The sequence below is a fragment of the Coregonus lavaretus genome (assembly GCF_964263955.1).
Source record: "Coregonus lavaretus genome assembly, chromosome: 12".
NCBI classification, from domain to species: domain Eukaryota; kingdom Metazoa; phylum Chordata; class Actinopteri; order Salmoniformes; family Salmonidae; genus Coregonus; species Coregonus lavaretus.
In genome coordinates this window covers 47,807,168-47,834,733 of record NC_139999.1, presented here as the reverse complement: position 1 = coordinate 47,834,733, position 27,566 = coordinate 47,807,168, and the positions used below count along the sequence as shown (strand labels likewise).

The 27,566-nt window shown below is 42.0% G+C and overlaps 3 protein-coding genes across 3 annotated transcripts; all 3 read left to right on the top strand.

Annotated features, from left to right (window-relative positions):
- Nucleotides 1–4,557: 4,557 nt before the first annotated feature.
- Nucleotides 4,558–9,142, top strand: tmem128 (transmembrane protein 128). The gene is made up of 5 exons (XM_084172816.1): nt 4,558–4,743; nt 7,174–7,306; nt 7,722–7,883; nt 8,585–8,693; nt 8,875–9,142. Exons 1-4 carry the CDS (start codon nt 4,644–4,646, stop codon nt 8,682–8,684), a joined length of 495 nt encoding a protein of 164 aa, XP_084028942.1. The 5' UTR covers nt 4,558–4,643; the 3' UTR covers nt 8,685–8,693; nt 8,875–9,142.
- Nucleotides 9,143–16,133: 6,991 nt separating this feature from the next.
- otop1 (otopetrin 1) lies at nt 16,134–20,539 on the top strand (the record flags this gene model as incomplete). The annotated part of the gene is made up of 6 exons (XM_084172708.1): nt 16,134–16,512; nt 16,813–16,949; nt 17,683–17,741; nt 17,963–18,093; nt 19,171–20,087; nt 20,369–20,539. 6 exons carry the CDS (start codon nt 16,134–16,136, stop codon nt 20,537–20,539), a joined length of 1,794 nt encoding a protein of 597 aa, XP_084028834.1.
- Nucleotides 20,540–25,111: 4,572 nt separating this feature from the next.
- Nucleotides 25,112–26,422, top strand: drd5a (dopamine receptor D5a; the record flags this gene model as incomplete). Its single annotated transcript, XM_084172634.1, has 1 exon — nt 25,112–26,422. The coding sequence occupies one exon, from the start codon at nt 25,112–25,114 to the stop codon at nt 26,420–26,422; it is 1,311 nt and encodes a 436-aa protein (XP_084028760.1).
- Nucleotides 26,423–27,566: the final 1,144 nt, after the last annotated feature.

The window sequence follows — 27,566 nt, the reverse complement described above, 5'->3', positions numbered from 1 at the left end:
AGAGTCCAGTGTGTGGTAGAGTCCAGAGTGTGGATAGAGTCCAGTGTGTGGTAGAGTCCAGTGTGTGGTAGAGTCCAGTGTGTGGGTAGGGTCCAGTGTGTGGGTAGAGTCCAGTGTGTGGGTAGAGTCCAGTGTGTGGGTAGAGTCCAGTGTGTGGGTAGAGTCCAGTGTGTGGGGTAGAGTCCAGTGTGTGGGTAGAGTCCAGTGTGTGGGTAGAGTCCAGTGTGTGGGTAGAGTCCAGTGTGAGGGTAGAGTCCAGTGTGTGGGTAGGGTCCAGTGTGTGGTAGAGTCCAGTGTGTGGGTAGAGTCCAGTGTGTGGGTAGAGTCCAGTGTGTGGGTAGAGTCCAGTGTGTGGGGTAGAGTCCAGTGTGTGGGGTAGAGTCCAGTGTGTGGGTAGAGTCCAGTGTGTGGGTAGAGTCCAGTGTGTGGGTAGAGTCCAGTGTGTGGGTAGAGTCCAGTGTGTGGGTAGAGTCCAGTGTGTGGGTAGAGTCCAGTGTGTGGGTAGAGTCCAGTGTGTGGGTAGAGTCCAGTGTGTGGGTAGAGTCCAGTGTGTGGGTAGAGTCCAGTGTGTGGGTAGAGTCCAGTGTGTGGTAGAGTCCAGTGTGTGGGTAGAGTCCAGTGTGTGGGTAGAGTCCAGTGTGTGGGTAGAGTCCAGTGTGTGGGTAGAGTCCAGTGTGTGGGTAGAGTCCAGTGTGTGGTAGAGTCCAGTGTGTGGGTAGAGTCCAGTGTGTGGGTAGAGTCCAGTGTGTGGGTAGAGTCCAGTGTGTGGTAGAGTCCAGTGTGTGGGTAGAGTCCAGTGTGTGGGTAGAGTCCAGTGTGTGGTAGAGTCCAGTGTGTGGTAAAGTCCAGTGTGTGGATAGAGTCCAGTGTGTGGGTAGAGTCCAGTGTGTGGTAGAGTCCAGTGTGTGGGTAGAGTCCAGTGTGTGGGTAGAGTCCAGTGTGTGGTAGAGTCCAGTGTGTGGGTAGGGTCCAGTGTGTGGTAGAGTCCAGTGTGTGGGTAGAGTCCAGTGTGTGGGTAGAGTCCAGTGTGTGGTAGAGTCCAGTGTGTGGGTAGAGTCCAGTGTGTGGTAGAGTCCAGTGTGTGGATAGAGTCCAGTGTGTGGGTAGAGTCCAGTGTGTGGGTAGAGTCCAGTGTGTGGGTAGAGTCCAGTGTGTGGTAGAGTCCGGTGTGGGTAGGGTCCAGTGTGTGGTAGAGTCCAGTGTGTGGTAGAGTCCAGTGTGTGGGTAGAGTCCAGTGTGTGGGTAGAGTCCAGTGTGTGGGGTAGAGTCCAGTGTGTGGGGTAGAGTCCAGTGTGTGGGTAGAGTCCAGTGTGTGGGTAGAGTCCAGTGTGTGGGTAGAGTCCAGTGTGTGGGTAGAGTCCAGTGTGTGGGTAGAGTCCAGTGTGTGGGTAGAGTCCAGTGTGTGGGTAGAGTCCAGTGTGTGGGTAGAGTACAGTGTGTGGGTAGAGTCCAGTGTGTGTGCACAGAGTTAGTTCAGAAAGGGTCAATGCAGATAGTCCGGGTAGCTATTGGTTAACTATTCTGTCAGCTATTTATCAGTCTTATGGCTTGGGGGTAGAAGCTGTTCAGGGTCCTGTTGGTTCCAGACTTGGTGTATCGGTACCACTTTGAATGTCTGGTACCGCTTCTTGAGCAAGTGAGGCACTTTAGTTGATTCTGTACAGTGGAGGCTGGTGTCACTTAGAAACATGGTTTCCATGTGTTTGATACCGTTCCATTGATTCCATTCCAGCCATTACTATGAGCCGTCCTCCCTTCACCAGCCTCCAATGATTCCATACAAGTGTTGCAATAACTCTACTCCAGTCAAGGAGTCTCTGTATGAATGAACGTACCTCTGTGGTAGGATTGAGGTCAGGGCTTTGTGATGGCCACTTCAATACCTTGACTTTGTTGTCCTTAAGACATTTTGCCACAACTTTGGAAGTATGCTTGGGGTCATTGTTCATTTGGAAGACCCATTTGCGACCAAGCTTTAACTTCTTGACTGATGTCTTTAGATGTTGCTTCAATATATCCACATAATTTTCTTCCTCATGATGCCATCTATTTTGTGAAGTGCACCAGTCCTTCCTGCAGCAAAACACCCCCACAGCATGATGCTGCCACCCCCGTGCATCACGGTTGGGATGGTGTTCTTCGGCTTGCAAGCAACCCCCTTTTTCCACCAAACATAACGATGGTCATTATGGCCAAACAGTTCTATTTTTGTTTCATCAGACCAGAGGACATTTCTCCAAAAAGTACGATCTTTGTCCCCATGTGCAGTTGCAAACCGTAGTCTGGCTTTTTTATGGCGGTTTTGGAGCAGTGGCTTCTTCCTTGCTGAGCGGCCTTTCAGGTTATGTCGATATAGGACTTGTTTTACAGTGAATATAGATACTTTTGTACCTGTTTCCTCCAGCATCTTCACAAGGTCCTTTGCTGTTGTTCTGGGATTGATTTGCACTTTTCGCACCAAAGTACATTCATCTCTAGGAGACAGAACGTGTCTCCTTCCTGAGCGGTATGACGGCTGCGTGGTCCCATGGTGTTTATACTTGCGTACTATTGTTTGTACAGATGAACGTAGTACCTTCAGGCGTTTGGAAATTGCTCCCAAGGATGAACCAGACTTGTGGAGGTCTACAATATTTTTCGGAGGTCTTGGCTGATTTCTTTTGATTTTCCCATGATGTCAAGCAAAGAGGCACTGAGTTTGAAGGTAGGCCTTGAAATACATCCACAGGTACACCTCCAATTGACTCAAATGATGTCAATTAGCCTACCAGAAGCTTCTAACGCCATGACATCATTTTCTGGAATTTTCCAAGCTGTTTAAAGGCACAGTCAACTTAGTGTATGTAAACTTCTGACCCACTGGAATTGTGATACAGTGAATTATAAGTGAAATAATCTGTCTGTAAAAAATTGTTGGAAAAATTACTTGTGTCATGCACAAAGTAGATGTCCTAACCGACTTGCCAAAACTATAGTTTGTTAACAAGACATTTGTGGAGTGGTTGAAAAACGAGTTTTAATGACTCCAACCTAAGTGTATGTAAACTTACGACTTCAACTGTATGTCTTATATAATAGATAAGCTTGCCAAGAAAACTCAGTAGAGAGGAGAATGCTGATCTGAACCAGATGTTCCTTGCCTATATAAGCTAAAATGTATTTATGTCTAAGAGAGTCCAATGCTGGCTGTGTCCAGAAAAGGTCTTCCCTGCGCAGGTCACTATTGAATAAACCCTGGGTGAATGTTTAACAGTTTTCGACTACAAGAGCAGATTTTTCTACAACAACTCGACTATCTTGTCAATAAAGCTCGCCAGCTTGTAGTCCTAAAAACCAGTACTGAGTTAGCATTTTCTACTTCTGGTGTGTTGGGCATTCCTATGAATGGGGAAATTAATGGGGTTTTGGGATATACACCAGAAATTAGGTCAGAGGTTAACACAGGTTTAGGAGATCTTATACGTTTTGTTCTATGGGTTAAAATCAGTCAGTTAACATGACCTTTATGAATTATGAAGCCTTTATGTGCTCAAAATAAGTCAGTTGCAAACTGTCAGAGAAATGGAACTACATTTCACATCACGCAAACTAGCCTACGCTACAGTATGCCAAAAAGCTAATTAGCTTTCTGCTTACCAGCTCTAACGAAAATGCAAGGATGGTATATTTTTATGCTCCAGGCTGCAACCATATCTCTTCAGCAGGACGGTGCTCGTTTTATTGTTAGCTATACATCAAAGGCATGCGACCTGAGATGTAGTTTTATTTTTTACATGTTAGCACATTGTTAGCGTTTTACTTGTTTTGATTACATAAATGTTTCAAAATTCACAGAGTAACGTTAGCTGATGAGATATCAGAACAAACGTTTAAGATCTCTCCATGTTGACCACAGCCCTTATTTCGGTGTTTATCCCAAAAAAAACATTCATTTCCCCCTAGGCTTTGGCAGAGTTAGCCTTCGTCAGTGTCTACAAAAAGACACCATTACTATTGCTTTCTATAACTATGATGTGGTTGGCTGATACTTAAAACACCTATCCAGGCATTGTAAGATTTGGCATGCTTCAGCAACGCCTGGGCAGAGGAACGTGCCTATGATCTTTGATTCACCCCTTCTTCGTCTTCTTCTTCTTCAATGAGGTTTAACGGCGGTTGGCATCCAATTTGTTGCATTACCGCCACCTACTAGACTGGAGTACAACTCCCTTATATTTTGCTTGAAAATAAAATAAAGAAATACCCTACCATCTAACACAACACGCACAAATTATTTATATTTATTAATAATTAACACCACTTAACACTCCCTTTAACTCTTCAGATGTCAAGTCTCGCACACCCAAATAACTCTCTGCACCTGCCACCACAACCTCCATTTTCTTCGACTTACGTTCCATCCCTGCAGTACAATTAATAACCATTGCTATAAACGCTAAAAAACCAACCTTACTGAAACATATCACTTGTTGGCCTATCCCTCTGAGTCTGTACTAGTAAATATCTACCTCTTCACTGCCTCTGCATTTGATTCACCCCACTACGACTGTCGCATTAAATAAACGTCACAGGCAAACGAAGGAACAGGAAGTGTTAGCCACAGCTAGCCAGTCAGACAAGACAAAAACAGCCTGATATCAAACATGCTTGCTGATAGTGATTTCGTAAATCTACGAAACAGATTCAAGAAAGATGCTGAACTTCTCATGCAAGGGTTTTCAGCAGGTGACCGCAACGAAAAGAGTAAGTAAAGTTAACTGCAGACGTCCAATTTGTAAGTCGCTCGGGATAAGAGCGTCTGCTAAATGACGTAAATGTTAGCCATTAAAATACGCTCGTAGCTTGCACAGAGAACTGAGTTTCACGAAAGTAACAAATCAATGAATGAATCGTAAATAACTTATTTGTACTGTCGTTGCCTATCATATTCAACTTTCCCATTTCTAATTGCGATTAATGTAACTAACTACTAGCTAGCTTGCTAAAGTCGAGGCTATCTAGCATGTCATTTTTCTGTAAGGAAAATCCTAGCTACGTCTAGCTAGGATTGTCTCGAATATAAAGTACATTCAGGGTTGCCAGGTCAAACAAATGTCTAACCATATGACCTCTGAACCTGCCCAAAAGGCATAAAACTAGCCCAAATGTGTGTTTTCGCAGCAAGAGAGGAGTTGCCACATTTATCCAATAAACCCTTTTTCATAACGTAATCGAGCGAATTAAGAAGGAATATCGACGTATGCGAAGAAGCAGAATTCGGTTTTCCATCAATTATCATTCTTGCGAGTTAAAGAATATTGCAAGAGAAAATATAAATTGCGCTTATTAAACTCTCCAGATCATTTCCCGTCAATTTAACCTGTTTTGACTTATGATTAAGCAATAAGGCCCGAGGAGGTGTGGAATATCAACGAGTGGTCTTCACACACACCCCCTCCGGCCCTCCCCACCATTCACTCGCTCAGTAACAGCCTGCTCACTGCCTCATAGCAGCAGCAGGTAACATAAATATAATGCCATGGCGGCCGCCGTGCAGTTTAGAAGTAGCCCAAAAACCCTCCACCTGCGACCAATACATTTTTCACCCTCTACATCGTTTTCAAAGTAGCCCAATTTCAGGAAAACTGTTTCTCCGTAGCTAGCTAGGTATCTAGTTAGTTAAATGTAAAAACTGTCGATTTCACAAGTTAAAAAAGGAACGGAAAGGAATTATTTAAACTGGTACTAATTTCTGGTTTGAACCAGTTCAGAGCTTTAATATGCAGGTCGGGATAGTGGGTCGAAACGATTGGAAAATAATTTCAGTTCCAACCGCTACTCCATAACAACCATTTTTGTTTGCCATAGCAACCTTCCAATCAAATTAACAACCAGTGAACCTTGGCTGGAAACAATGCTATCGAACGAACGACCAGACGGCTTGGGTAGCAACCTCGGGACTATATCCTCGTGGAAGGATGAAATAGTATGAATACATTCATCAAAATAACATTTTTTATGAAAATGTCAATCATTATTTTAATGTTTCTAACAGTTGTATTTGTCTCGGACCTAACAACACGGGCCAATATATCCTCCAAACCACGGCTTCACTTAAATATAGCCAACATACAGGAGGTCCAGTAAGCAGATTTGACAACAGAGAGAACAATTGTCTTATCTTCAGGCTCAAACTGGGCAACATGCCACTGATTCTTGATTGTTTTGACTGTGCAAATGCTGTGTCAGCACTGCAGCAACATGATAGTTTCAGACTATACTTCTGGACCATACTCAAGACTCAGCCCAGTGCTTGCGTAAACTGATATGCATTAAAAGAAACAGCAGACCCAACATTGGCTGGATGGTTCAGTACATGGTATTCTTTTACACTGGCAATATTTTATGCAACATTATTCATGTGAAATATTCCCTTATTTTTGAATACTATTAAATTACCCTTGAAGTTGCTATTTGAGCTGTCTAGTATGAGACAGCTGCATCTTGGTTGGCCTGATTTTCAAGTAAAGGAGATTTTTGTTCCAACCCCAGTGCACTGGGTTCATACCTGAGGACAGACCTCGCAGCTTGTCCACTTCCCCAGCCAACTGCTGTCTCTGATACATTTAATCAACTGCTAAATTATAGAGATTAATAGGCTTTCCAAAAAATTATCTTATCGCCTACTGCCCCTCGTGCTATCTGTTTCATCTTGAAATATCTTGAACCTTAAAAGGTGCGGATTGGGCACCTTCTGTTCTCATTCTGTTGTAAATTCAATCTAGTTTTATAACCCCTTGGCAGACTGACGCTATTCAGCATTAAACTCAATGATAATAATAATAATAATAATATGCCATTTAGCAGACGCTTTTATCCAAAGCGACTTACAGTCATGCGTGCATACATTTTTACTTATGGGTGGTACCAGGGATCGAACCCACTACCCTGGCGTTACAAGCACCATGCTCTACCAATTGAGCTACAGAGGACTGTAGCCTAGGCTATCATCATACATAGGCCTAGCTAGATTGTGTGGCACCCTTCAACAAATCTCTAAACACTAAACTGTGAGAGCAATTACACACAGTCACTGTAGGCCTTTGCTGTTTCTTTTGAGAAATCAACTGAATAAGTGATGATATAGGCCTACTGCATTACCAGTGACCATGGCATTTTGTCTCAAACCTGCAGGTCAAGAAGAGAAAGATGCCAAACCACTCTCTCGGATCAACCGCCATTCCGTGTTCTGGATTGTGGCGTCTGTTGGGTTGACTTACTATTTTGACTTCCTCCGGGTCCTCATGGAGAATGAGGATATCAAAAGGTGATGAAAAAATATTTTTTACGCAAATCAATCCAGCTAGTTTGAAAAGAATAGTGTGTGTGTATGCCTTTGCAGTAGGTCATCTGTGATTAGTAGGCTAATCAAATGGGTTGTTAGCCTGGATCCAGACTTGAGAATTTAGTTTCTGGATTTTCTCTTATTGAAGTGATTTCCACTGGCCAGAAAATATCCAATATTTGGTCTTAAGTTACTAAGGTGTAGATTGGTCAATGTAATTGGAAAAGTCCCAAATTTTGTGCTTATTTGGTCTTTTTTGGTTAGGCACATTTTATTCATGCAGGATTATCTTAATACTCAATGTTTGCAGAAACGCATTTATGATTACTGCATTTCCCGAAGAATCAAACCTCAAGTTCCTGTCATGTATTTGCTGCTTATGTGTTTTGTTTTCCAGCTGGTGGTTCAATGTTGGTGTGATACTGTTGGGAATATGCCTATCTTTGGCCACATTTTGCATCGTATACCTGGAGTGGTTCAAGGGCATAAAGCACTACGACCAGGAATACCCTGCTATTGCCCCTATCACCACAGCAGCCTTTATTGCAGCATCATGCAGGTAATACTCTTTCAATGACATTTACATCCTCAAAACTGACATGGGATGTGTTTCTAACATAAAGTATGTTTTTGCCGACTTTAACTTACGCCTCTTGTAGAAGTGCAGAGTGCTTTATTTTACGAATGTCATTAGTTCATGCATAGAAGATTAACCGTCAAACATACATTTTTATAATAGTTACTCTCTTGTGGCTGGGTTGTGCAAATAAATAATATATTACTTTAGCTGCGAAGGCTGTAGGAAACCCACCCCTGAACTTTGCAAAAAGTAACAAAAGGGCTTACAAAAGAGATGATTTTCTTGTTCATCCTCAACAGTGGATTCAAGTGAGAAAATAAGAAATGAATCTCTCTTTTTTGTTGTTGAGTTCTCCAACTCCTCTCTGCCTGAAATTATTCCTTTTGGAAGTTTTTCCTTGGGTAAGCCCTTTTTGTTGGATTTTTGTCATTGTTGTCGAGCACTCCTCCTAGTTTTCTTTGTTTGCTGTAGCACGGCAGCCTTCCTGAAATCTTCGCAAAAAAGTACCTTAATATTCCTTAAAGCATACCCTGTTACTGATCTATGTGAATGGATACACATGGCATAGCTAGCTAGCTACATAATGCTTTTGGTTAGTAAGTTGTTAGCCTATTTTACAAAATCTCCAATGGTGATCAGAATGATTTTGGTCAAGCACATTTTTTATTTATTCTCCCCAGTTTTAATATAGCTCTGTGGCCTGTGTGGTCGTTCCTCACCCCCGTCCTCCTGTTTACCCAGTTCATGGGAGGTGTTATGCTCATATCGATGCTCGGGTGAGATGTTAAGGTAAGATGTCAAAATGTTAATGAAGATGGTCTTATGAATCGATATTGTGAACTGTATTGTTAGTATTTGTTCCATCCAATACTTCTCCCTCAATTTCAAAATATCATTGTATTGCATAACTACCAATAATAGATAACTAAGTACCTATTGCTGAATGCAATTATTTTTGTTTCATTTACAGTACTAAAGCCTCAACATAAAGTGAATGACAACAGTTTGACTGACTTTTGTGTTAATAAATTGATCATATTCAGGATTTATTTTAAATATGCATATTATATTTGATCAATTACCAAAGCTTTTTAAGTGCTTTAATTGTTCTTTGTATATGTTTTTGAATCACATGTGTATTTGTGAGTCACAAAGCCATTGTGCTATTAACAGTGTAAATGTGTGCTTAAATTCTGTAAAATCTTTTCAACTTTTTGCTAAATAAATAATGGTTTGTAGCTAATGTCATCCTTGTTTTCCTGTATTGTTGGCAAAAAGCCTAACCGTCAAAATTATTGATATGAACTTGAGTGTCTTTATTTATTTAATACGGTATGTGAGACTAATAGGTTATTTAAGTGGACAAACTTCTTCCACTCATTGGGTCACAAATAATCATCAAGGTTTTTGTTGCATCAAGATGAGCTATACTGTAGTTGTCTAAGAGTTGTGGGATCAATTATTATAATCTCCTAATCTCCTTGAGAAAATCTGTAGGCCTACCTGGAAATGTACAGGCCTAAACCTGCAAGATGGTTGTAAAATCAAATACCCTTTAATAATAGCTGCAATAAGATACATTTGAGCAAGACACCTTAACCCTTTACACTCGTGGGAATTGGCCTATAGGGATAGGGCAAAATGGAAATGTTTCTTACAGAAGTATATGAAAATCATATGCATAACTGTGGTAGCAATTGAAAGGGAACAGTTTGGAGATAATGGGGAAATTATTAAACCAAAGTTGAGGACAACAGTTCACCTGACACAAGACTGAATTAAATATTACACTGTTGATTTTATGTGCATTTTACAGTTCCTGTACTTTTCACCGCATTTGTTGATAACAAAATCTGAAAAGACTCTGGATAGATTCAGTAACATCAGAATATTCCTGGAAAATGTGTGGTAGTGAGAGGACTAGTCCTAACTCCACGTGGCCACACAACTCTCCAAAGTGTGCACAGTTCCTAAGTCATTTCAATGCACTTATTTTTTATTTATTTTCTCTTCTAGCTGTGCCATTGAGGAGCTAGAGCAAGCACACGTGTAGTTGTTTTGTTTGGAACACAGACCTGTATCCCCAACATCACACAATTACTGTTGTTTCCGCGAACCAAAAACTGCCCAAAACATTAGGAACACCTTCCTAATATTGAGTTGCACCATCTTTTGCCCTCAGAACAGCCACAATTCGTCGGGGCATGGACTAAAAGGTGTCGAAAGCGTTTCACATGGATGCTGGCTAATGTTGACTCCAAATCTTCCCACAGTTGTCAAGTTGGCTGTATGTCCTTTGGGTGGTGGACCATTCTTGGTATACATGGGGAAACTGTTGAGCATGAAAAACCCAGCAGCATTGCTGTTCTTGACATACTCAAACTGGTGCGCCTGGCACCAGTGGAGGCTGCTGAGGGGAGGATGGCTCATAATGGCTGGAACGGAGTAAATGGAATGGCATCAAACACATGGAAACCATGTATTTGATACCTTTCCACAGACTCCGCTCCAGCCATTACCACGAGCCCATCCTCCCCAATTCAGGTGTCACCAACCTCCTGTGCCTGGCACCTACTACCATACCCCGTTCAAAGGCAGTTAACTTTTGTTTTGCCCATTCACCCTCTGAATGGCACACACACAATCCATGTCTCAAGGCTTAAAAATCATTATTTAACCTGTCTCCTCACCTTCATCTACACTGTTTGAAGTGCATTTAACTGGTGACATCAACAATGGATCATAGCTTTCACCTGGTCAGTCTATGTCAATGTTTTGTACACTCAGTGTAAATCGCAATCTGGGTCAGGTGGGCATCATTTGAAAGCTTGTTCTGTTGCTAACATGACTAGCTAAGTTATAAAGTACAATCTTAGTGTTAGGCTTTCACAGGGCAATTCAGAGAAACTGATCGTAATTGTGGTGTGCATGTTCAGCGGCGAATTTATCACAATAGACAAACAGGCTCATTCTGTTCAGAACAACCCAGAGTATGACGCCATGTCATCTTGTAACTAACTACACTACCGTTCAAAAGTTTGGGGTCACTTAGAAATGTCCTTGTTTTCGAAAGAAAAGCAATTATTTTGTCCATTTAAAATAACATCAAATTGATCAGAAATACAGTGTAGACATTTCTAATGTTGTAAATGGCTATTGTAGCTTGAAATGGCTGATATTTAATGGAATATCTACATAGGCGTACAGAGGCCCATTATCAGCAACCATCAGTCCTGTGTTCCAATGGTACGTTGTGTTTGCTAATCCAAGTTGATCATTTTAAAAGGTTAATTGATCATTAGAAAACCCTTTTGCAATTATGTTTGTACAGCTGAAAACTGTTGTGCTGATTAAACAATAAAACTGGCCTTCTTGAGACTAGTTGAGTATCTGGAGCATCAGCAATTGTGGGTTTGATTACAGGCCCAAAATGGCCAGAAACAAATAACTTTCTTCTGAAACTCATCAGTCTATTCTTGTTCTGAGAAATGGAGGCTATTCCATGCGAGAAATTGCCAAGAAACTGAAGATCTCGTACAATGCTGTGTACTACTCCCTTCACAGAACAGCGCAAACTGGCTCTAACCAGAATAGAAAGAGGAGTGGGAGGCCCCGGTGCACAACTGAGCAAGAGGACAAATACATTAGTATTGCCTCACAGGTCCTCAACTGGCAGCTTCATTAAATAGTACCCGCAAAACACCAGTCTCAACGTCAACAGTGAAGAGGCGACTCCGGGATGCTGACCTTCTAGGCAGAGTTGTAAAGAAAAAGTCCAGTGTATGTGTTATTTTGCCCATCTTAATCTTTTCTTTTTATTGCCATATCTCAGACTGGCCAATAAAAAGGAAATATTAAGATGGGCAGTCTGAGATATGGCTTTTTCTTTGCAACTCTGCCTAGAAGGTCAGCATCCCGGAGTCGCCTCTTCACTGTTGACGTTGAGACTGGTGTTTTGCGGGTACTATTTAATGAAGCTGCCAGTTGAGGACCAGTGAGGCATCTGTTTCTCAAATTAGACACTAATGTATTTGTCCTCTTGCTCAGTTGTGCACCGGGGCCTCCCACTCCTATTTCTATTCTGGTTAGAGTTTGCGCTCTTCAGTTTCTTGGCAATTTCTCGCATGGAATAGCCTTCATTTCTCAGAACAAGAATAGACTGACGAGTTTCAGAATAATGTTCTTTGTTTCTGGCCATTTTGGGCCTGTAATCGAACCCACAATTGCTGATGCTCCAGATACTCAACTAGTCCCAGGAAGGCCAGTTTTATTGCTTCTTTAATCAGCACAACAGTTTTCAGCTGTGCTAACATAATTGCAAAAGGGTTTTCTAATGATCAATTAGCCTTTTAAAATGATCAACTTGGATTAGCAAACACAACGTACCATTGGAACACAGGACTGATGGTTGCTGATAATGGGCCTCTGTATGCCTATGTAGATATTCCATTAAATATCAGCCTTTTCTGGCTACAATAGCCATTTACAACATTAACAATGTCTACACTGTATTTCGGATCAATTTGATGTTATTTTAATGGACAAAAAAATTGAAATATCCTTGTTTTCGAAAGAAAAGCTAAGTGACCGCAAACTTTTGAAAGGTAGTGTATGTACAGTGGGGAGAACAAGTGTTTGATACACTACAGATTTTGCAGGTTTTCCTACTTACAAAGCATGTAGAGGTCTGTAATGTTTATCATAGGTACACTTCAACTGTGAGAGACGGAATCTAAAACAAAAATCAAGAAAATCACATTGTATGATTTTTAAGTAAGTAATTTGCAATTTATTGCATGACATAAGTATTTGATCACCTACCAACCAGCAAGAATTCCGGCTCTCACAGACCTGTTAGTTTTTCTTTAAGAAGCCCTCCTGTTCTCCACTCGTTACCTGTATTAACTGCACCTGTCCACACACTCAATCAAACAGACTCCAACCTCTTCACAATGGCCAAGACCAGAGAGCTGTGTAAGGACATCAGGGATAAAATTGTAGACCTGCACAAGGCTGGGATGGGCTACAGGACAATAGGCAAGCAGCTTGGTGAGAAGGCAACAACTGTTGGCGCAATTATTAGAAAATGGAAGAAGTTCAAGATGACGGTCAATCACCCTCGGTCTGGGGCTCCATGCAAGATCTCACCTCGTGGGGCATCAATGATCATGAGGAAGGTGAGGGATCAGCCCAGAACTACACGGCAGGACCTGGTCAATGACCTGAAGAGAGCTGGGACCACAGTCTCAAAGAAAACCATTAGTAACACACTACGCCGTCATGGATTAAAATCCTGCAGTGCACGCAAGGTCCCCCTGCTCAAGCCAGCGCATGTCCAGGCCCGTCTGAAGTTTGCCAATGACCATCTGGATGATCCAGAGGAGGAATGGGAGAAGTTCATGTGGTCTGATGAGACAAAAATATAGCTTTTTGGTCTAAACTCCACTCGCCGTGTTTGGAGGAAGAAGAAGGATGAGTACAACCCCCAAGAACACCATCCCAACCGTGAAGCATGGAGGTGGAAACATAATTATTTGGGGATGCTTTTCTGCAAAGGGGACAGGATGACTGCACCGTATTGAGGGGAGGATGGATGGGGCCATGTATCGCGAGATCTTGGCCAACAACCTCCTTCCCTCAGTAAGAGCATTGAAGATGGGTCGTGGCTGGGTCTTCCAGCATGACAACGACCCGAAACACACAGCCAGGGCAACTAAGGAGTGGCTCCGTAAGAAGCATCTCAAGGTCCTGGAGTGGCCTAGCCAGTCTCCAGACCTGAATCTAATAGAACATCTTTGGAGGGAGCTGAAAGGCCGTATTGCCCAGCGACAGCCCCGAAACCTGAAGGATCTGGAGAAGGTCTGTATGGAGGAGTGGGCCAAAATCCCTGCTGCAGTGTGTGCAAACCTGGTCAAGACCTACAGGAAACATATGATCTCTGTAATTGCAAACAAAGGTTTCTGTACCAAATATTAAGTTCTGCTTTTCTGATGTATCAAATACTTATGTCATGCAATAAAATGCAAATTAATTACTTAAAAGTCATACAATGTGATCTTCAGGATTTTTGTTTTAGATTCCGTCTCTCACAGTTGAAGTGTACCTATGATAAAAATTACAGACCTCTACATGCTTTGTAAGTAGGAAAACCTGCAAAATCGGCAGTGTATCAAATACTTGTTCTCCCCACTGTACATCATAGTGATCATAAACTTTGACACTGTATATGACATGAGTTTTATATGGAAACATGTAGTGCACATTTGGACTGGGGGGTGTTTGGCTTGCATGTGTGACATCATAGTGGTATTTATCATTATCATCCTCAACCTCTCATCTTTAAAAATACATTGAGTCCCTCACTCAGACAACAACAAATTAGCTAAAGTTGCCCAATTAGCGGGTGCTCCAGTTCAGAACTGCTGTCAGTCAAACCCATACAGTGCTGTGACCTATGATTTCATGTATAGCATGTTACTGTACAGCCACTGTGTCCAATTTAGGCGCGTATCAGTGCCCAAAACTGCAATGGTCAACCTGTATATGGGTACAAGTGTAAAGGGCTACCTGCAAATTATTGGTCTGTAGTAAACAACTATTGCACGCGCTCCACTGGGCAAAATGACCGCCTCCAATCAATTTGAAATGTCCAGAAACAGAATCAATCAGGTTGATGGAATTAACATTTAAATGGATGTTTGTTTATTTGACTGATAGGAATCGAGAGCAATGATTAACGACACGGTGTCATCTCAGATTAGGATTCCCATTCAGAAGGGTTAGCGCTGATGACCACCTCAACTGAGAGTCCATGAGTTTATTTCCTGATGCTTGATCAAAACAATGAGTACAACAACGGAAACGAAGTTCTGATTAGACACGTAGAGTAGTATTGAGTTTCGATATAGGCCTGCGCCAACCCATCTTATGAGCTAATTGATCATTATTTAATGGCCCTATATTTGTTTTACGCCTCTCCTGTAAGCACTATTCAATGCACCCTGGTAAATTTATAATTTGCAGCCTATAATACTGCAGCTATGGCAACATAAAAAGCACCAAAGGGAATTTGGAGTCATGCGTAAAAGGTGGAAACCATTCGGGAGAACATCTAGGTCAGGGGTTACCCGGTCAGATTTTCCCAGAGTTCCCGACGGATATTGAAATATAATGGCTCCCATTGTTAAACCATTACTCCTACCTGTATCAATTTCACTAAGTGTATCTCACACTAACTACCACACATTGATACCCTATTGCATGCAATATGTTATCATGCATTTGATAAACATATTGTAGACTAGGTTAATTTTGATGTTACCTATAATCCCCCCTCACATTTAAAAACAACAGCATGCCCTTAGTGCATTTTCTTTTTTTTGGGGGGGGGGGGGGGGGGGCATTCTCATTGAAGATGAGTCCTCCTACTTCAACAAATCCATTTACAAAAAGGGCCATTGTAAATTCGACCATTGAAATCCGATTCTGTTTTTTTCACTCTTGAAAAGCATAGTTCTTAACCATGACTAGGCAAGTGGAGGTAAACGCTTACGGGCAATTGGACTGAAGGGCGTTTGGGTACGATAATATTTGGAGAGTTGGGAACAGTCTGAGCCCCATACCTGTAAAACCTCGCCTAAGTGGTTTGACAAATATCGTTTTCTTTTTATCTTACACGAGATAACCCCTCAAAACGGATTTCAGAGACTTGGACAGCAGTGCTAGTTGGCAACGACTATAGAAACGAGGATCCGTGGACGAAAAAGCTTTTTGGGGATTAAATTATTCCATGATCACGTTATTTTTTTCTGTAGATTAATTGAATGGTTGGCACTACTAGTCCACCAATTTAGCAAAAAAACGTATGGCAGATCCAAACGGACAATGGATGGGGGTCACCGATGGCTGAAACTCAATCTATTCATCTGAATTCACCCATCAAGCGAGTATATAATGCGCTATAAAGTAGCCTAATTTCAGCTAAATGGTCCAGGGTGACAATAGGTTACGTCAAACACACCATGTTAGTGAAACTGGACACTGAAAGCATGCGAAACAAATGAGACCGTCTTTGGACTGAATCAACATGTAGTTGGCACAGTTCCTATCCATTTGCGTCCCCGCCTTTTTACAACAGGTTGCGCACTTGGCCTTCCACAAATGCACTTATAGCGCACAGTTTTGACATTGCTCTTACTTTCGGACTCGAATGTTACAGATTTCGGCGCCATGGTTGAGCACGGTGGCCTTGACCTTATGTGTTTAAATAAGTCCTACAGTCACAGTTCCTCTACCTCGTCCTCCAGCTCAGAGCGAGAAAAGAAAATATTCACCAAGTTGAAAGTCAGTTTGACTGAGGACTATCCGCAGAAGAATGCGGAGATCCTGAGCGGCCAGTATGGGACTAATTTACTTTTGATCGGCGTGTCGTTGATGCTGGCTATTGCGCACCATGGCGCATCCGTGAAGGAAGAGCACCTGCTGTCGTTTATCACGACCCTCATGATCCTCCAGCTGATATGGATGATATGGTACATCGTGAGCAGAGACAGGCAGAGTAACTTACAGCCAGAAAAGGATGTGCATGCTACTACCTGTTGGATAAGAGGTGAAGCTGACGCACGCATGTTTGGAAGATTTAGGCTTTTCCTTGCGTAAAATGGTGTTGCGAATGTATTTATTTAATCTCAAGGTCGTTATTAGTCCATAAGAATAATGTGGTATTACATGATATCTTCAATGTTTTATATAGTTTAATGCTTCTCAAGTAGCTAATGGGGCTTATTTTCCAAATATTTTAGTTCTTGTTTTTCAAACATTTTATTGACATCAAAAGCAATTAAAGGTTGATTTGCATAGTTATTCGTTTCGATGCAGCCCCATAATAACGAATCTTTCATTGATATAGGTGGGCTAACTCTTCTTGCGCTCCTCTCGTTGATCATGGATGCCTTCCGTATTGGGTATTTTGTGGGCTATCGATCATGCGTGTCGGCTGTTCTAGGGGTGTACCCTATCATCCACGCAACTCACACAATAGCACAGGTAAGATACAACCCCCATTCTATGTTGATTTGATCACGCTTTTCATTATGGCCTATACTTACAAGGATTTGTAAAGTGGCCTGTAATTTATAAACGGTTAATTATTCATTTAAAGATTATTAAGCAAGCACCAAAATAACAATGTACTTATGAATGCTCTATTGATTATTACTGTTATTATTGACAGTGCAGACATATAAGCTCATTATTTTCCAAGCAGCGAAATGACAAGCACACAGTTTAAACCAATGTGTTATTAGAGCCTGCAATTACAATGTACATAGGCTAACTGTTTATTTCAGATTTATAAAGTAACAATTAACAGCTTATAAACCATGTATAAACCCCTTTACCCTCTTAAATATATAAAGTGTTACAGGTAAGCTGGCTGCTCTGTTTAAAAGTTATTGAGTAAAGGTATCGAAATACCACTTCAACAGGTATAGTGCTTTGTCTTGAAGTGGAATAATGTACGCTTTGTTTCTCAGGTAAGAAAGAGAGTTGTCTGTACAACATAATCCTGTCATTGTCCATGTTATTGGAGTCTAATGTAGCACAGGCGGAGGTAATCCATCAGTTGAAAGGTCGCTTGATATGGCCTCACATTCTGATTATTCATTTTCACAGTCCAAATGAAAGCCTTCACCAGAATTTTTTTTTATTTTAAATTTTTTATTATATAGTGTGTCTTGTCAGTGCTATGATACAAATATAATTTAGAGTTTTGTTTTAGGTGCATTTCCTTTGGTTTCACATCAAGGACGTCATCAAGGCCTTCGAGACCTTTGAAAGGTATTGTAAAATATAATAAACCAGTATTTTGAGATTGTCACAACCCATGCAAGCCTCTCAAACCTACGGTATGTTTAGGTTATGCTCAAGGACATTTTTCATTGGTGGAATTCAGTAAAACAGTTGATGAGTTTATTTATCCTGTTATAACCATTATACTAATTTAAAATGTCATTGTAAATTCATATTGTTCCATTTTGTTTCATGTGTGTTTCCCTCAGATTTGGTGTAATCCATGCAGTCTTCACCAACCTGCTGCTGTGGTGCAACGGTGTGATGTCTGAGGCTGAGCACTTCCTAAACAACCACAAGAGAAGGCTCTCTTCCCTGGGCTATGTAAACCTCACCATAGGTAAGGAGACCAGGGGTCGAGTGGCTGCTTGTACCCAAAGAAAAAAGGACAATAGTTCACTTGAGAAGCTCACTTCATTGGATGAAAGACAGGGGTGCGAGGGGGGTTGGAGGGGAAGGTGGGATGGATTAGGCAGTCCGGCAGGTCTTGTTTGTGTCGAACGCCTCTCTCTTAGGTTTCACGAGACATGCACGGTCGCTGGCCCCCACCACCCGCCCCCCCCAGCTCGAGCGACCTCAGACGCCTTTGTCCCAAGCCGGGCTGCTCCCAAGGGCGCTGCAATTACAGTAACTGATACATCTTAAGCCGTGGCTGCTCCACCGGCCCCCTCATATCCGGCTGACTGTGCCGCTGTTGTTCCCTTTTTAATTAAAGAGAGCAGGACCGTAGTGGGACCCTTTGGGGAGGGGTCGTGAGTGGGTAGAGATAGTGGTGCTACAGGGTTGAGTTTAAAAGCAGTCTCTAGAGGGCAGCACTAGGAAAGAGTAATACAAATGGTAGGGGCTTCAAGTACAAGGGAAGTATTATTTCGAGGAAAGACTGAAAGTCATTGTATACCATTTTGTGGAATTGTGTATTTTTGTGTTCAGAAGGTTGATTGATCCACTTGATCCACCAACCTGATGATCCTCATCACACATGTGAAGAGCAGTTTGTGGTCATATTTATCAGACCCACTGCTACATGAAGATTGTCAAAACTGAAACGACTAGGACATTGAGCTGGGAGGCCCAAACAGGACATTTTCTCTAAATTCCAGTCCAGACCAATTCATTTGGTAAATAACTGTATTCTAAATTCCAGTCCTACCTCACTCTGAAGTGTATTATTGCTTTAGACTCTGATGGCAAATAATTGATTAAGACACAAAAAAACATGCAAAAAACGTTGAAATATACTTTATTGCCATACATATTTGTTTTAAATATTTGAATAACTTGGGAGTTTACATCCTCTGTGTAGTCTACTTGTATACACAAATTGGAGGTCACTGTTTTGTAAAGCACATTATGGTGGCAGAAGTGGGATTTCACTGTGCTTGAAACTGACAAGATATTGTTTTTTTATGTGTTTCAGTGGATATGGAGCCTCACTGTAATTGCACTACCAGCGCCTGTTCCATGTTCTCCAACAGCCTCTACTACCTTTACCCCTTCAACATCGAGTACCACATCTTTGTCTCTGCAATGCTCTTTGTCATGTGGAAGAACATAGGGCGCAGCATTGACCTCCAGTACAACCGGAAAAGGCCGGCTACCAGGACCCAAGGGCTGGTGGTTGGCCCCATCCTGGGTCTCGTTGCCCTGGCCAGCACCATCGGTGTGCTGGTGGTCTACATCATCCATGTGGAAGAGTCGATGGACACCCGGGAGTCGGCCATCGCAATGTTCTACTGCTACGGCATCGTCATGCTGGTGTTCATGTGCTCGGCCGGGGCCACGGGTCTGCTCATATACCGTGCCGACCCTATGCCCATGGACACCACCAAGAACCCCTCGCGGACGCTGGACACAGAGATCCTGTTCGGATCGTCGGTGGGCTCCTGGCTCATGTCCTGGTGCAGCGTAGTGGCTGTGGCAGCCTCAGGCAGCAGCCCGAGCTACCGCTGGACCAACCTGATGTACTCGCTGCTCATCGTCCTGGAGAAGTACATCCAGAACCTGTTCATCATAGAGTCCCTCTACCGCCAGCGGGAGGACGGTGAGAGGGAGGACGCTGAGGTGGCAGGGCCTGTGCCAGAGATCTACTCTGTGACCTCCTCCTTGGCTCCGCCCTACAATGGCATCATCAACCGGGCGTACGAGAACCCAGACAAGGGCTGTGTCACGCTGGAGAACGAGCAGGAGGAGAACGGACAGGTTTACGGAACATTCAGCCCACGGAAACATTCGGCAGTGCCCCTGCACGTCGGGAACAACGTGGCGGAGACCCCGAGCAAGAAGAGGCAGATTCTGAAGAACATTGCTGTCTTCCTCTTCATGTGCAACATCTCAGTAAGCTTGCTGTTTTTTACTTATCATTTATGATTTATTTAATTATAATAGTCAGCATTGATGTTATTGTCTTAGGGTATAGCTAGTTCTCAAACGCATAGCATTCCCCATTTCTTACCCTACTAGCTACTTTTATTCTCTACCTTCAATGCAATGTTCCAGTAGGGAAATGTATTGTGTGTGAGTCTATGAAAATACAAGACATATTCACCACACACAAAAAAACAAAAAACAACATCACAAAGTTAGGTTTAACTTTATTTGGTGTCTCCTTCCTGCAGCTCTGGATCCTCCCCGCCTTTGGCTGCAGACCCCAGTATGACAATGGCCTGGAGCAGGAGACGTTTGGCTTCACCATATGGACAACAGTTCTCAATTTTGCAGTGCCAATGAACCTCTTCTACCGCATGCACTCTGTGGCCTCCCTCTTCGAAGTTTTCCGAAGAGTGTGACAAGACGAAGAGGGACCGACGAGACAACATAACATGCACAAGAACACTTGTCACCAAGGGCTCCATAGAGGAAATGAATAGCAACACAGGTCAACCTTTCAGGAGGTGCTCTTGTCATGTACTTTAGACTTCTAAATAAGCATTGAAACACATTTGTCAGTTTAGGGGGCTTATTATACTAGATGAGATGTCCCTTGTAGCGATGCATCTTCAGAAACATTTTATAGCACCAGATAAAAACAACAAATTACATTGATATCAGACCCTGGATTCAAATAGTATTCGGAATCTTTCAAATACTTTAGCTGTGCTTGTTTGAGCTGGCCTGGCACAATATAACCAATGGAATAGCCCCAAACGAGCAAGAACTGGCACCCCCCCCCCCCCCCCCCCCCCCCACCCCGGAAGGCTCACCCAGACCCCAAAGTATTTGAAAGATTTCAAATAGTATTTGCTTTGTTATTGCTTTGTTGTGTGTTGCTGCACTGAAAAGTGAAATTGAAATTTGAATTTAGGTCTCTGTTATAACAAGTGTTTGGGTTTGTCTTTTGATGTTCATCAAAGTTTTGTTGAACGCGTTATTAAACGCGTATGTAATAGTTTAGTGTTGAGTCGTGTCTCTGATCTAGTACAGATGTAAGCCAGGCTATGTATGAATGCATCATGAGAGTGTAATGTGGTACCTGATAAGTGATGACACATGATGAAAGTAGATGGTGCAGTGAAACAACTTATATCGAACTGCCATGCCACATTCATTTTTCAAATCCTGTTTCATGGTGAGACTAGTGAGACTGATCCCCTGTTGCGCTGATTTCACACACACCACTGTGTTCGTAGCAGCACTCCAACATCATAGAGAAGCCAAAGAAGCTCTCTCTGTCTCGATTATTTAATGTCACATAAGAACTATACTATGGATTGGAAAGATGACGTGCAACTGTAAAAGCCTTAAACGTTTTTTTTTTGTGTTGCCATTTTTATGTATATTTCAAATGCACATACTGTCATGGAGGATGTTCTCAGTGGTCAGAAAAATACACAGGAAACTCAACACTGCTGTGTCAAACACTTGAACTACTTGGCTGGCCACAGTCTAGAGTCCTACATGTACTGTAGTATAGGGCAGGACTTTGAATGCTCTTCGGTGTAATATTGGACTGTAGTTCTCAATCTCTCGCAAAGTCCATCGGACTGTAGTTCTCAATCTCTCGCAAAGTCCATTGGACTGTAGTTCTCAATCTCTCGCAAAGTCCATTGGACTGTAGTTCTCACAATCTTTCGCAAACGTCTCATTGTATTGACTGTCCTCAATCATGACTTGTTGACATCATTCCGTGTATGTTTGATGACATACACATTCAGTTGAATGCTGTACAGTGTTGACGGCTCTTTAATGCTAGTAGCTCTATGAGGCAATACTTTCCTTTTAGTTCTTTTTTCTTCTTCTAATGAACCTCATGTGGTTTCCTTAAATTTGTTTAAAATTTCAATCATTATTATGGAGCTCAATTTGACTAAAAAACTGCCTGGGGTGTGTGGAGCATGTGCCAATCCACACTGATTTATTCCCTGGACCCATATTAAGCCTAGTCCTGGACTAAAACAAATGCTCAATGGAGAATCTCCGGTGAAAGTGTCTGTAAACTGGCCACTGGCCGACAGTGTATACCATTTGCTCTCCGACTCCATAATGATGGTGAAGAGACTAAGTAGGAACTCTGCATTTTAAAGGGACAATCTGCAGTTAAACAACACCAAAGTGGTGACCCCGCCACAGTTTTGGTAAACAGCTGAAGGATGGGGCGGTTATTATGTTATTGAAAAGGGCAACAATACAATATTTGCTCAGATCAGTATATACTGTATTGACTGACATGCATTTTCCAAAAATAAAATATGTTGTTTCAAACTGAAACAATTCTGAAACTGAACCAAATATCTTGATTGATGTCGTTTTGAAAAGTAAGCATTGACAATAATCTTAACCTGTGATGTTGTTGATTGATTTTGTGATGAATTAGTGAAATGTAGTGCTACTGTATAGTTAATTTTTGAACAACATATTTAGGCTGTAGGGTCTATCAGAAAACTGTGAGTTCTACATTGGTGCTAACTACTGTACTTGTTCTCAGTTGTATGTGCCAATCTGTGGTTGATGCTTATTGGTAAACCTGCACCAATACTATATCCTCTCTGTGTACATATCTGAAAGTAGATTAAAGCTACTGTACATATAGGCTCTGTAATAAAAATGATTGTGAAACTGACATTTTAACTTCAAAGAAATACATACAGTAGGTCTATTATCTACAGTGAAGACATAACTCACATAAAACCTATGTACATGCATGAGTCCTATAACCCACCACGGTTGGTAGGGGACCCTGGTCTCTCTCGTTCGATCTTTGCACGTTAGCGAAAAGTTCATCAAATCACTGTGGACCTTCATCAGAGCATATAGGCCTATGTAGCATAGCTCAATACTCAAATAGCAAAAACCATCTTCTTTCACGACAAGTGCCTAGAGTTAAAACCATATTTTTGGCAACAAGACGAATCAAATGGTATAGTTATAGAACTCTGGGAATATAGGCCTAAAGTTATCACCCCCAGTCTCAGTTTATCCTGCTAATTATTTGAATTTACTTTCCATTTCCTAACTTGCTAAAATATCGTCTTGATGTAATAGCTGGCCACAATGGCCACGTGGTGGCGACAAATGTTAACTTTCTAGCCGACTTTCTAGGTTTACGTTAGTGCGTAAAACCTCGGAATCAGATACATTGCAAAGGTTGTTGCCCAATTCCGAACTTGCTATATTATCTTTGTATTCAACTCTTCAATAAAGTTCAGCGAATGTAAACTTTTTGCAATCACCCATTTTTGTCAGTTAGTCTAGTCCCATTGTTTGTTGGAATGGAATTGCTAAATAATTTCAAAACGTTTGTGACTATATTTCCTAGGGATTCTACAAATTATAGGCATATAGCCTATTTATTATCTGAATTATATCATTCATAATTTCAAATGCAGAGTATTATCTGAATATAATTCATGCTTTATAGATAAGCATATCTAGCCTATTATAAATAGTAAACATTAAAACGTTCAATTTGTATACATCTTTGTCATTGATTGACATTGTACAGGTAGGGGGTAGGGGCTGACAAATCCCTTTTGTTTGGTAAACTCTCACTCACTATATTCAAGGATGGTGAAAGTCAGTAAAAAAGACTGATCATCATATGCACAAATTACCATGAATGAAATAAGTAAATAATGTCAGAATTCGACATAACATATCCTAGATTTTACTCGACAGAATTTTGCAGGACGCTGAGAGATTATGTACATAGGCATCAAAACAATTTGACAGGCATGTTGTCGACACACCTAAAAATAAAGATGACATTAAAAAGCCGGAAACTGCCAACGCAAGAGGATACACTGCACATGCAGATGTTGCAGTGCATTTAGTTATTGTGTTTCTACTTGCACGTAGAGTGTGAGAGTGAGTCACCTAGGATGTCTAGCCTGAAGTTGAAATTAAACTGAAAACATCACGCTCACTCCAAACGCGTCTTGCGTAATTTGGAGAGAGCTGTACTATCAATTGCTCACAACGTAGGCTATAGGCTAGTGATGACCTTCATAAATGTATGCAATGTTTATTTTCACACAGACAACGTCGATTAACAATACAATTCCAGCCACAAAAGAAGGCTTAATTCTAAAACAAGTGTCAAAATTCGCATTCCTGAGGGAGAGTTGTTCCATGTGCAATTTCAGCACCACGGACAGCACCCCTGGATATCATTATTCATTATCCCCACAGCAATGAAATACTCCATAATTATTTCACTGTTTATAGAAAAGTATAGATTAAATAAAAAACATTCACTCAGGCCTACCTTTTGCAAACTGAATTGTTGCTTTTGCTGAACAGAAGCCCACAACTGGAGTATGAGTGTGCAACCTAATCTAAAATTAGAATCCAGATAGAATGCTCATTGGTAGCTTTCTAGCGAGAGGAATAGAACCTCAATTCGTGTAGAGCAAGTGCGTGTTTCCACAACGGAGGTGTGTGTGTATGTGTGTGTATATGTGCGTGCGTGTGCCTGTGTCTGTGTGTGTGTGCGCGTTGGCTCAGGGGACTCCCTCCCTTCTCAAAGCACTCACGAACTCCAAATAGCCTCGACCAATAGTTTCAGTGCAGCTGCCTTACTATGGCAAGGCAGGTCAGACGACACGCGAGGTAATAACATGTGGTGGCCAATGAGCAACGCGCTTCAACCTTTTGGCGCACCGAACGCCCAGTTCGGCTCAGCGTGGATGCAACACATTTGTCGCAAATTCACTAAGCAATCTCAAATCCTTCGTTTGTATATTTATTTCAAATAGAATGGCACACCAAGGGACGACAGAGCACCGTGAGTTGGTTACTACTGCGTCCTCAGACGCGATTGGCGCAATGGACTGGCTTTCCACTTGAGAGGACACATAGAGAACCGTGCGAAATACCTCTCAGTGCACGAGAACCACTCCGTCCCGTTACCTCTTGGGGAGATTATGTGGAACTCGACCGAATCGGAGGCAACATCAGACGGTGGAAAGGAATTGGTCATCCGGACAGTGACGGGCTGTTTGCTCTCCCTGCTCATCCTATGGACACTACTGGGAAACCTTATGGTGTGCTCCGCCGTGCTCCGAATTCGGCAATTGCGAAGTAAAGTGACCAACATTTTCATCGTTTCTTTGGCTGTGTCGGATTTATTCGTTGCAATTCTGGTGATGCCATGGAAAGCTGTGGCTGAGGTGGCGGGGTATTGGCCATTTGGCTCTTTTTGTAATTACTGGGTGGCGTTTGACATTATGTGCTCAACTGCGTCTATCCTCAACCTCTGCATTATCAGCGTGGATAGATACTGGGCCATATCAAGTCCGTTCCGGTACGAGAGAAAAATGACCCAAAGAGTTGCCTTTGTGATGATAAGCGTCACGTGGACATTGTCTGTACTCATTTCATTCATACCCGTCCAACTGAACTGGCACAAAGCCAGCGAAGACGAAATAGTTAGAGCGCATAACACCTCCTTGGGTCAAGTAGAGGAAAACTGTGACTCTAGCCTCAACAGAGAATACGCCATATCTTCATCTTTAATAAGTTTCTACATACCCGTAGCAATTATGATTGTGACATACACGAGAATCTATCGGATTGCTCAGATCCAAATCAGGAGGATAGCTTCCCTAGAGCGCGCGGCAGAGCACGCCACAAATTGCAGGACCAACAGACTCGAGTGCCAACACCACAATACCTTGAAAACGTCTATTAAAAGGGAAACCAAAGTTTTAAAAACTTTATCGATCATTATGGGTGTTTTTGTATGTTGTTGGTTACCTTTTTTTATTTTGAACTGCATAGTTCCATTCTGTGACAAACCACCGACTGACAAAGATGCTGGTCTCCCGTGCGTCAGCGAGACAACATTTGACGTCTTTGTGTGGTTTGGCTGGACTAATTCATCCATGAATCCTATTATTTACGCTTTTAACGCAGAGTTCAGAAAAGCATTTGCCAGTCTGCTAGGTTGTCGTCGTAATTTCTGCTCCAGCACACCAGTTGAAACTGTGAATATTAGCAACGAGTTGGTCTCCTACAACCAGGACACCCTTGTCCACAAAGAAATCGTGAACGCCTACGTCAATATGATCCCCAACGTAGTGGAATGCATTGAGCACGAGGACACGTTTGACAGGATATCACAGTTAACTCACAACAATGAAAATGGCACCGACTCCGTTTGTGACTTGGACGACTGTGAGGAAGAGATTAGCATTAACAGGATGACACCATTCACCCCCAATGGTTTACATTGAATTCACTTGTCTCAGCTCGTGCGTAAGAAGATGTATTGTTTCAATCAGATATTTGAGATGTGGTGTTGTTGTCCCGTGTTGAAAAGTGCTGTAAATTGGTGTCTTATAAGAGAAGACACCAGTCTTTGCTTATTCATATGATCTCTAAAGGTTCTAGCTTCTATGTATTTGGAGCAGCAGATGTATTGAAACCAATTGCTACAATTGGTACAAGTTACCCAAGATGGAATTCCGAAATGACTGCTTATCATTATCGCGCTCAATGACAGTTTGACCGCTGTCCTACAGACTATGGAAAATATGGTAAGCCTTACAGGGGCAGTGTAACGACATGCAGTTGTTTAAATGCCTTATTTATTCTGGAAAAGAGTGCAATATTGTTTTTAAAACAAGGGGAATGTTACAGGATTACAAAATGTTTAATTTACATGAGGCCAAAATATTAAAAGTGCTTACTCTCTCTCGCTCTCTCTCTGATGTCTCGCGCGCACGTACACACACACACACACACACACACACACACACACACACACACACACACACACACACACACAAACAAACAATCTCCCTGCTCTGCACTTACACTGAAGTAACTGCACATTAGACAAAGCTTTCTCAATCGAATTATGCACCTGCAGCAGCAGACCCCATAATAAATCCACACCGGTCCAAAGCTAATCAGGAACTGTTGGAAACCTTCATTTGAGTGATTATGGCGCACACCTGAAAAGTATGATAAGCTTAAGGCCAGGTACCACACCCTAATAGGGTAACCCCCCCCCCCCCCCCTCCCCCTCCCTAATCATATCACAATCAACTTTTACCAGTTGAATGTGGACACAATTATAATACTTTTTGAAATATATTTTTCTTCAATATTTTATTGAAATATACAAATTAGGTGACCGTATTTAATACGCTCATATTTGCATATCATGCAAATCAATTTTTCTGGACACTGGATGAAGTCAGTGGTTTCATTTTGTTAAAACTCTCTTGCCTCATTTTTCAGAAGAAAATGTCATCCAGAAGAAAAATTTGACAACACATCAGCAATTCCCTATGTATAAGTCTAGAGAATACGTCTAATGCAGATGCGTCTGAGGCTGAGAGAAATGAGTTGGCGTGTGGTAAGAGTCTGACT